Source organism: Gambusia affinis, linkage group LG17 (assembly GCF_019740435.1).
Source record: "Gambusia affinis linkage group LG17, SWU_Gaff_1.0, whole genome shotgun sequence".
Taxonomy (NCBI): Eukaryota; Metazoa; Chordata; class Actinopteri; order Cyprinodontiformes; family Poeciliidae; genus Gambusia; species Gambusia affinis.
Window position 1 is genome coordinate 2,857,917 of NC_057884.1, and position 11,031 is coordinate 2,868,947.

Sequence of the window (11,031 nt, forward strand, 5' to 3'; positions counted from 1 at the left end):
GTGCTGATTGGCAGAACCCCCGAGAGCAGAGACATGGAGGACTGCATACGTTAGCTTCTGTGGTACTGCTAAGATTACTTTCCATTGTGTGTATTACCACATACTGAGGTCAATTTGGTGCTGGAACTGTTAAAATAGACAGAAGTGTTTTTAGATTTTGGATAAATGCTGGAGTTACAACCCCTGCGAAGACCAGGGATCCACTGTATGTGATGGAAGGCTAAAAATAAGTTAATAAAGACAAACTAGTTTATCCTAAGATTGCGAGCTGTAGTGTAGCAGAGAGCAGGGGGGAGGAGGCGAGTCTGTAGAGGTCACCCAATGAGGGAGCAGAGCCCACCTGGATGTGGGCTACAAACAAATATTTCCACAGGAGCCTGGAGATAAACTGAGTGGACGGTTTGCGTTTCACACTGAACAAACACGACCATGGCTGCCCGAAGAAGACACCGCCTCACTGATTGATTTGGGTTCAAATGACAATCATTAACTCTGCTTTTTTTAAAAAATCATAATTAGAAATGGACCAGAGAAAAATATGATAACACAAACATGGAGCAATAAAACAGCAGACTATAATAAGGCGCCACCCTTCCACATTCATCATATCCTTCAGGCTTCCTCTGGGCAGTGAGTCACTGCAGTTGGTGAGTTCATTTCTTGTTTTGTTTTTTTTTAAAACTAATTTTACAATTCATTTTGCAATAATTCTTCCAGTGTCGGATGTGTACCTCAACAAATAAAGAAATGACAGAATAAGTAAATAACATTTTCATGTCACACCACTTGTAGCTGGAAGATTTTTCTTTGTCTTTGTTTAGGCTGGTGAAATTTTAGTTCAGAACCTCTGATATTTTGCAGCCTCGTGTTGTTTAGCTGATTTGAGGAGGATTGGTATTTTTGTAGTGGGACAAATGATGTCATATATTAGGATATATCATCTTTCCCTAATAGGAGCAGTGCAGATGTTAGTTTTGGAAATAACCTAAAACACATAGAAAATGTGCTGCAAACTCTCAAAAAATCATTAAAAATCCACTATTGACATTTGGGACCATAAATCATTAGTGTCAGGAAAACATTTCCACAATATCTACCTACTTTTCTGCAAGGCCTCTTAAAAGTACTCAAACCCCTCGGACTCCAACAGCTACAAACTTTGATGTATTTATTGGGACTTTCTGTCCCAATAAATACATAAAAAAAACATCAAAAACCTTTACAAATGTTTAATGTTGAAGTGGGAGGAACATTATGCCTAACTTCTGATGTTTTCTAAAACCTAACCGCCAGTCTGATGAACTTTCTGTCCATGAAGACCAAAGCTGAACATTCCCACAGTAAAGCATGGTGGTGGCTGCATCATGCTGTGGGGATGCTTTTCTTCAACAGGGACCAGGAAGCCGAAGGACAACGACAGCAAACACACCACCAGAGATATACCGGAATGGTTCAGATCAAAACATATTCAGGTGCTAGAACGGTCCAGTCAAAGATCAGACCTGAACCCAATTGAAGAGCTGGTGAAAAGAAATGATAGTCACACTCTCTGTCCAATCTGAATGACCTTGAACTATTTAGCAAGATAGAATGAGCAAAAAATTCTGTCCGACGTGCAACGCAGACAACGATCCCCCAACAGGGACTTTAAGTTGTTGCAGGAACCGTGAAAACAAAACGCACAGCTGACATTCATAAACTGTCTTGATTTGTTTGTTTGGTCTCTTTTAGCAATTTATCATTTGGGTTGGTATGCTTTATCTATTAATGATACAATAAACTGTTGTCTATCTTCCTAAACGGCATGTGAATCCCTCCGCAGGAACCTTTATTCCAAATGACCTCAGATAAAACTAACTGTACGGTACTTCACCCTTGTTTACCTGTAATCAAGACGCTTGATTAAAGGTCTTGATGGCCCCCACCTCCGTGCAATAAAGTCTCCTCCCTCACAGGTCTGGGCCTGATAAAACACTGATTGATTGTTTTGCCCACAGATGAGAAACTATGGAAAAGAAAGCCTGGCTTGCCTCCAGACAGCAGAGTACCGTCTTTCTTTCCAGCAGAGAGGAGGTGTACAGGATTCCTGCTCTCCACTATGATCCAGACCAAAAGATTCTGCTGGCCTTTGCAGAGAAGCGGAGAACCTCAAACGACGCCAGCACAGAGGTGCTGGTCATGAAAACAGGAGCGCTGGTCAAAGACGAAGCCACTCTTGAAATAAGTGTTAAGGTAGATCGTCTAAACCAATCTCTCTCAGCCTCCGCAAGGTACTGCATGTAAACGACCATTTATTTACCGGAATGTGAGCTTTAAGTCTGACGCTACAGTTAGATTACCAAAGGATTGTGTTTAAACTAATAATGGATGAGAAGCTTTTGAAAAGCTGAACATACCGGAGTCATTCAGTCTGCAGGAATATTTTTCAGTTTCTCGGGGTGAGTTGCAGAACTTTTGTTACTGAGCAGCGCTGTGCTACCTGCATCTCTAGCACTTAAAATAAAAGAATTATTAATGTTATTTATGTTCTATTTATGTTTAGAATACTGTTACTTACTCAAAATGCCTCAAGTAGACTTGTTCATGGTTTTGTCATCATCCTTCTCTTTAAGATGAACAAAGACAATAAGTCAGTTAAGAGTTAATATTTTCATGCCAGGTTGCATAGCTATATTAAGATGTTGGGTTCTTTCAGTTTCTAGTTAGGTGGTCCATGAGTGTTTGTTAAATGGGTTAAGTGGTCCTCAGCCTGAAAATGTTGGAGAAACACTGGTCTAAACCAATTGTTTTATTGCTATACCATTCTTTTCAGCATGGCTCTAACTCAGAGCTGTGTCCCTTTGCAGTGGTCAGTGTCCAGAAACGTGGTGGAGAAGGTCCATCTTGGTGGATTTCGTCCTATGAATCCATGCCCTGTCTACGAAAAGACAACCAAGACACTCTTTCTGTTTTTCATCTGTGTGGAAGGCAACGTTTCAGAACCATGGCAGAGGTTCTGGGGCGTCAACAAGGCCCGTCTCTGCTACATGACGACCAGAGACGCCGGTGAGACCTGGAGCTCGGTCACTGATTTGACAGTAAATTTTCCTCAGACCAAACAGTGGGCAACGTTTGCCGTTGGTCCGGGTCACGGCCTCCAAACAGAAAGCGGTAGACTGATCGTTCCAGCCTACGCTTATGTCTCTCGCTTCCCATCGTGCTTCTGCGTGTCGTGTTTTTTCGCCGTCTCGCGCGCGTTCTGCTTTTACAGTGATGACAATGGCGCCACGTGGCAGCTGGGCAACACGCTCGACGACAAATCGGTAGAATGCGAAATGGCCGAGGTTTCGGACGGCAAAGGTACCAGGTACGTTTACTGCAATGCCCGCAACGAGGGAGGCTACCGAGTGGAGGCGGTCAGCGACAACGGGGGAGAGGATTTCCTCACCCTCCCTGCTGCTGAGAAGCTCGTGGAAACACGCGGAGGTTGTCAGGGGAGTGTGGTCTCCTTTCCAGCTCAACCTGGAGTGGCTGGTGCAAATCAGGAGCCACGGTGGCTGCTTTACTCCCATCCGACCAGTCAGTCCAAAAGAGTGGACCTAGGGGTGTATCTGAACAAATCCCCGCAGGATCCAAGTGCGTGGAGCAACCCCTGGATCCTTAATGAGGGCCCCAGTGGTTACTCTGACCTGGCTTACCTTGAAGGCGGCTGGTTTGCATGTCTGATGGAGCGTGGAGAAGCGTCTGAAATTGAACAGATAGCTTGCAATGTCTTCAGCTACATTCAAGTAAAAAAAGGGATTGAAAACTAAAACATTGATCCTTGCAAACTGATCTATTTTTACTCCTTAAAGGGATTAACATTAGCGTAGCATTAAATCATTTGCTGATGACATGAAGAAATACTCTCTGATTACACGTGCTAGCATTTTTAGAAACTTTGCCAATTAATTGACGGAAAAATTTTCTATACTTCCAACTGCTTGTCAACTACAGGCAAAGAGAGATAAATCAATGTGTCAATTACTAGTGAAATAACTTGTTATAAAACAACAGAAGTATTTTACTCATTATGCTTTAACCCTAAAATTATACAGATCTTTGGTAGACGCTCAGCGTAAGGAGTTTCCTCCATGGGCGTTTTGTTGACACACTGGGATTTTGGTGATCTGAAGCTATTTGTCTTGATTCTTTGTCTATTGGAAAGAAGCCACTGATCCCAGGAAGAATCCCGTTTCACTTTGGGTCCATGTTGAACACGCAAATTCCAAGGTCAAAAGTGAACCATTTCTGCCTTTACATGCTGGTGCAGACAGATTAATATGCTATAATCCTAACAGACTAAAACGGAAAAAGAAAAAAAAATGGCTGGACAGCATCCTTTATACTTCAGAAACACAACTCACACACACAATGAGATCTTTTGACTACAGCTCAACTATTACTGATAACTATTCAGAATCTCACTTGGGAAAATATGAGGTAACAGATTTAAATGGTGTTTTTCACATAAACTGTTTTACATCAACCAACAGTGGGAGAGAAGGGTTAGAGGTGTGATGATGTTTCAAAGAAGTCGGGTTTCCTGGGGGTTTTTTAGATATATTTTTGCTCATCTATTGAAGTTTTACCTTCGATCAAACTTTGATGTGAAAATAAATATCCAAATATGAAGTATTCAAGCCTTTAAGTGATATTTAACTGATGAATAAAGTGTTATTTTTCTTTCTACAAGTTTTTTCATTGTTCTTTAATTCAGGGTAGCTTGTGGTGTAAAGGTCTGAGGTTCCAATCCCAACCTCGGGAGATTTGCTGCAGGTTTTCCCCCCTTTCTGTCTGGTAACTTTGAATAAAAGTTTTAAAAAGTCTTCTTTAAAAAGCATTTAGACAGACTTCCAGTAAAGTTAGCCACATGAAGCCCCTCCCAATCTCAGTTTATGAAATATTTTGGCACCTTGGAAATAAAAAAATAAAAAAAAAGAGGAATTATAGACTAGAATATAAGGTTTTATTTTTCTGAGTCCTCTGTCCACAATTTATTTCATATTTGCATTGCACCCATACAAAATATAAAAGACTACACCTCATCAAGGTTTTGTGGTGTAAAAAAAATGACACACAATAAATAAATAAAAGTTTACATTTTCCATCTCTAACGTGACACTTATTCTGAACAGCTCATTAGAAAGTTAATAACAGAAAAAAATCTAAATTGGGAAAAGTTTCAACAACCAGGTTGCAAAAGTGTTTGCACGCTCAAACACTTTGCGGAAGAATCCTTTAATTCAGTTTTAGTCTTCTTTTTTTAATTCACACGTCCATTTAATAGCTGAGAGTCTGAATTACTGTCGATAAAGTAGAACCACTCTGACTTTTGCCAGAAGCCAAATTTTGTAGAGACGTCATAAAGGATAATAAAGGATCTCATTATATAAAGGTATCAGTCAGTTCAAGGCTACAAAAATGGTCCACAACAAGAATATGTCAGTTTTTAGATTAGTGTTTTCAGTTGAACGACGGAGGATAAATATCACAGAAAACTGATTATTCATAATTCATTTTTTTACACCACAAAAACTTGACATTTTAACCGAGTGAACTAGAGACAAACACTTCATGTTCCATTTCATCTACGACTCTTTTGCTCTTTGTGTGGATTGCATCCTTTTTTTTTGGGAAAGTTCAAACGGTTCCATCTGTAATGTGGAAAAAACTCCCTCTGTGCTGGAAAATATTTAACCTTCACGAGAAGTCTAATCATCACACCGCTGCAAGACCAAAAAAAAAAAAAAAAAAAAAAAAAAAACACGGCAGGGGGTTGCTGATAAACTCGGCTCTGAAAGCGGCTCAAGATCAGAGCGGGAGCCAGGGAGGGAGGAATTTCAATCCTTCTGCACGGCAGGAGAAGGGTCAAGGTCAGGACAAGGTGACGGGCCGATGAAGAGGCGTGGGAAGAAAAAGCAACCAAAAAGGGAGAGGAAGGAAGTTTTTGCATGACTGTAAAGAAAAAACAAAAGACGACCGGCGCAACTCATCAGTTGAGGTCAACTCTGTGCAATGTTTATTGCCATGTAATGTCTTCCAACATTGGAAATAAAACTTCATTTCAGAATAAATAGATCTATTTTTGTCTACATGCTTCTCAGCATCTTTTCGTATACATAGTATTTACATTAATATAACCCAAACATAACTGAGGGAACTGAACACAGTGTTTCTGGGCAAAGTAACCCAATAAAAGCTGTGGTAACAGCTGGAAGCCCGTTTCACAGATCCATAATCACAAAAAATAAAAATAAATAAATATCATGTTTATAATAAATACATATTTACTAAGGAGGTCTTCACATTTCCCAGCACACAAACTGGGAGTCCTGCAGCCAACCAGTGACTTTCACCAGAAATCAGTCCTACCTACAGCTACATGAGAGCTGCCAACCAGCAGGGAGGTCTACCTAAAACACAAAGTAAGGCTAATTCTTTTGCATTTATTGTGTAGGTATCACACTTCCGGTCTGGAGGATGCTGCAGAATAACGATGGAAAGAGTTTATTTGTTTTGTTTTTCACATTCAGGCTACGCTTACGTGACACCGTTGCCTGGAAACTGTCAGTATTTTCGGATGTTGATCGGGAAAAAGTCCCATGAAGACCCATCGAGTCAGCTGTAGCTGTTATGACAGGCCACTGGATGGCGCTGTGATTTTAGCATGACATCGATGCGGTTTTTACGAGAACTTTCCCAGAGCTGGATTCGTAATTTAGGAGACTGCTAGGCAAAAATGAGCCCCCACTAAGCCTGGTTACAGGTTTTCTGGCTGGTCAAAGGTTAAATCAGCTTAGGAAGGGATGTAACGGTAAATACTGTTCAGTTGAGGATTAGACCTATTTAATATGCGGTCTAAATATCTACGTTTCTATTAAAAACTTTGTCAATATTCTGCAAACGTTGAAACTTTTGAAAACGCAGTGATTCCTTTAAATAAGAAACGTAATTAAAATCCCACATGGACAAGTTTGTTCATGAAATGTCATTAAGGAACATGTTATGCAATCATCCTCCTTTTCTTTGTGGTTTACACCAGTGGCAATATCCGGTTGTTGATCATGTGACTCTTGTAACGTGAAAGAAGTTTTTCCATTGCAGTTTTGTGAGATGAACTGATTTTGATGCAGCCATAATCCACCTCATCCTAGCACCAAAACTATTTATTGAAAAGTATTTTTTTTTTTTTTCCGAAATTAGTAAATTATACAGTTAATGGAAACGTAGCTAGTGTTTCCTTTCATGCTAGGTGTGTGGTCTATACACCGAGGTGTGATGGGGTATTAGTTCTGTATTGTGATGTGTGCCACTCAAACAACAGGTAGCCTATCAGAGCTAGCTAGCTTCATGATGCTTTAGTGCTGGGAAGCGTCTTCTGGCGCCATCTTTAAATACTGCTTAATGTTCAGAGTTTCTTTACACTAATTTAAGCAGGGTCTTTGGGGAACTTTTCCTTTAAGAAGCAAGAACCTTATATGAAGAAAATTAACAGATTTTTGTTTTATTACGACAGCCACAGTAAACCTAGTGCCTATTAGGTCCTGGAACAGGATACCAATTTGCCTAGCTGCTAACCCAGCATCTAGAACCCCTTTCACATAAAAATGCTTTGAAATAGAAACCATTTTTTAATGAATGCAACAAAACTCTGCACTGTACAGGTTCTACATCAGTGCTATAGTACCTCTAAGTTAGATCCTGTCGGGTGCATTGAACTCTCAAAACTCAATTTTCTTCAAGTACAACAAAAATAGATTAAAGACAAGATCTTTAAATGATCAGTTGTCATAGCGAGTCCCCGAGACAGTGTTGAATATTTGTGTTTGGTACAATGCAACCCGTGGCTAACGGCTCCTTTTCTTAGCTAAACAAGCACAAAACAAAACAACCAAAACTCCAAAAGTACAAACTGGTAAAATGACCCGAGCCTGTTGAAGAAACACCAGCAGCTTCAGAAACACACTCAGACCTGCACGCAGTGAGGACCAAGTGGCTTCATTTGTTTCAGTCACAGCTAAATTCTCCAGAACAAGCAGTCAGTATCATTTACAGACATGTTCAAATGTACTTCCCACATGTGAAGAGCATGAGGTAAAACCCTGTTCTGGAAGGTTCTCTGAGGCCAGGGGGCGGAGCTTCTAACGGGATGGTTGCTACTACGTTGGATGAACAATGGGTTGTCTTTTCAACTCCAGTTAGCCACTGTGCTAGCTAGCTTAGCATGACCTGATGTTCAGGTCAGCGTCTCGCTGTTTGCTGTGAGGTGGAGGCAGGTCTGGGTCCAGCCAGCGGTCCGGCTTGTTTCCACACAAATGGGCCATTTTTCTGGAACTGAACCAAATGTGCAAGACAGAAATCTTGCCCACTTCTTTGCAGTTTGTGAAGAATTATTATTATAAAACCCATTTTATTCAATTTGGGAACTTAGTAGTTAGTTCACATGAAAGCCAATCTTGTGGTTAAAAAAAAAAGGAAAATGAAACACTTGCTTCATAAACATATAGTGTAGTCAAAGTAATTTGGAGACCAAGGCAAACAGAAGGTGGACATTTTAACAGCATGAGATCCATCAGAATCCTAAGAGTTGTGTGGAAACAAGGCTTTAACAGTGCGTCCACATCACAACGGATTTACTAGCGTTTCCATCCCAACTCCCCCACTGACCTCTGCACCTTTAGATTCTTTTAATACACATATGTTCACATATCAAACTTCTTTCAAGCATTAAACAATTCATTTTTCTGTAAAACTCCAGCTCTATCTGTTCTGTTCTGTTAATGCCTTTTCAAGTACTGATTATACCTGGTGTCAGTTATTTGCTGGGTTTCATTTGACTGTTCACATTTATTCAAACTATTTCAGTACTCCTGATCTGGACCTAGTTCTGCCAAGAAGCAAGCACAGATTGTCGTTTGATAAGATCCTGGATGGAACCAAAACGTACTAGACTTAAGTTGAAGTGTAGGAGATTTGTGGTGCATTCAATTTGTACTCGGAAGTCAGAGTTTCTGAGTTGCAAGCCAGAAAAATACACAGTAACAGAATTCTGACTCGGAAAATCAAACTCAGTCTTAGAATCCAATATGGCTGCCTTCTTCTTCTTCTTCTTTCTATTATTTAGGGGTTTTTTTTATTGGTGGTAGGCGATTGGTGCTTTTACTGCCACCTACCAAACCGTAGCGTGGACGTCAATGATCTTTTGTATTTTTAAGTTGTTAACGTTATTGCCACCTGCTGGCGCTACATGTGTATTACAGCGTTAAAGATTGTGCAGACCTTGAGACATGCAAATCAACAACTTAATTACACTTTTTAAAAATTGTTTTCTAAGCATCGCAGCCATGCTGAATTTTTTACGTTGACTAAAGATTTCAGGTGCTCCAGTTATTTTCGTTTTTACTGCTTAAAAGTCAGAAATGACAACTACTGAGTAGAAACGGAACACACCAGAAGATCAAATTAAAGTTATGTTCACAATGTGAACCACAAAAATAATCCCCACAAACAACCAGGGAATAAACTATGTGATTCCACAAATGCATAAAAATGAATGACAAAACATAAATTATTCTAGGGAATAACTGAACGCTGCAACAGAATAGACTCCCATTGTATTAGACAAGCTGCTGCAACAGCTTTATGACAGTAAAGCCCTTCACATTAACTCTCACTGCGGAAAGGGGTAGGTCCCAAAATGCCACACTGTTACAAAAAAAACCCCTGTTTATTTGGTAAGGAGCTTTTTGTTGGACACCAACCACGTTTAGCTTATTCTGGCAAAAGTTTGGTCAGGTTTGAATCACTTAGTTTCCGCAGAGCAGCCAGCTGTGTTATGAACGCACAGAAAACTGGGAGCAGGGCCAGTTCCTCCCTTATTTGGTCTTCATGTGAGCTGTTGATCATTAAACAGCCGCAACCAAAGCTAACCCGGTGGAAATAAATAAAGACAGAAGCCGAGTGTAATCTGTAACCGCGACTATTCCAGCAAATCACTTAAAACACGACGAGACGCAACAGGCTGGCTCAGGTTTGGCCGCCTTTCTGAGAGGGAACCAAAGCTCCACCAAACCATTCACAGTGAGGGATTTCCAGTGGAAGACTTAAATAAGCCGTCCCCCGGTTAGAAAGCAAACAATAAAACCACTTTCAAATATATGTTGAAAAAAAAGTTAAATGCATGAAGAAACATAACATCACACAAATGAATACTTGCATACAGCTCTCTGAAAGGAAATCATTGAGAACATTGTGTCTGCTGATGCGGCACCACACCCCTGTTCCTGCAGGTTTCAACCCCTTTAACATAATCTATTTTTACTTTTTATTGCACTCTGCAGATCGCAGGCAGGGACTGCTTGACATGACTTCCTGTGTGAAGAAAGAAATCTAATAGTACTGGGCAGACTTTTACAGATTTTCCACATTTCCAGGTAGGTACAGTACCGGCCACATTTACAGCAGGTTGAAGATAAATACAAATCCTTCAAATAACATGATTATTAATGGCAGCAGTGTACTATGGAGTGCCGTTTGGAAAGTTACACGGTCAAAAATTAGCAGTAAATAAAGTCTGTTAAATAAAAAAAATTAGTGTTAATTTTTCCAAGTCATAATTTCATAATGTTCATTTATTTAGGAATCTGACAGTTGCAGACTAAACTAAATATTTAATTAGTAAACCAAATATTTAGCTCCAAACATATTAAACTAGCATTTCATTTATCATGTTCTGTGTTCTGCTGCAGGATAGTCCAAGCAGGATGTAGCTCCAGAAGTTAAGATGCTCGGTACGCCCTCTACTGGCTACAAGTATATTGCCGGGGGAAAGAATCCTAAACCTAAAGGACATTTTAGACTGACTTGCTGGGGGGTTTTTTGTTTTGTTTTGTTTTTGTGTCTTTGAGGAAGTTGGAGTTCACAGAAAGGCCCCACCTGGAGCTTTGCTGGAAAACAACAGTCATTTTTTCCAGTGAAATGCTGCTTATTTTTTTTGACATTTTTTTCCAA

The 11,031-nt window shown here is 40.1% G+C and overlaps 1 protein-coding gene across 1 annotated transcript; it reads left to right on the top strand.

The window, feature by feature from the left end:
- The first annotated feature begins 409 nt into the window (after nt 1-409).
- On the top strand, nt 410-10,951 carry LOC122819287 (sialidase-3-like). Its single transcript, XM_044095900.1, has 3 exons — nt 410-647; nt 1,998-2,232; nt 2,847-10,951. Exons 2-3 carry the CDS (start codon nt 2,008-2,010, stop codon nt 3,789-3,791), a joined length of 1,170 nt encoding a protein of 389 aa, XP_043951835.1. The 5' UTR covers nt 410-647; nt 1,998-2,007; the 3' UTR covers nt 3,792-10,951.
- The last annotated feature ends 80 nt before the right edge of the window (nt 10,952-11,031 follow it).

Coding starts and splice junctions, on each gene's coding strand:
- LOC122819287 (XM_044095900.1), top strand. CDS start 2,008: ATGGAAAAGAAAGCCTGGCTTGCCTCCAGACAGCAGAGTACCGTCTTT. Junction 2,233..2,846: donor CTCTTGAAATAAGTGTTAAG/GTAGATCGTCTA, acceptor GTCCCTTTGCAG/TGGTCAGTGTCCAGAAACGT.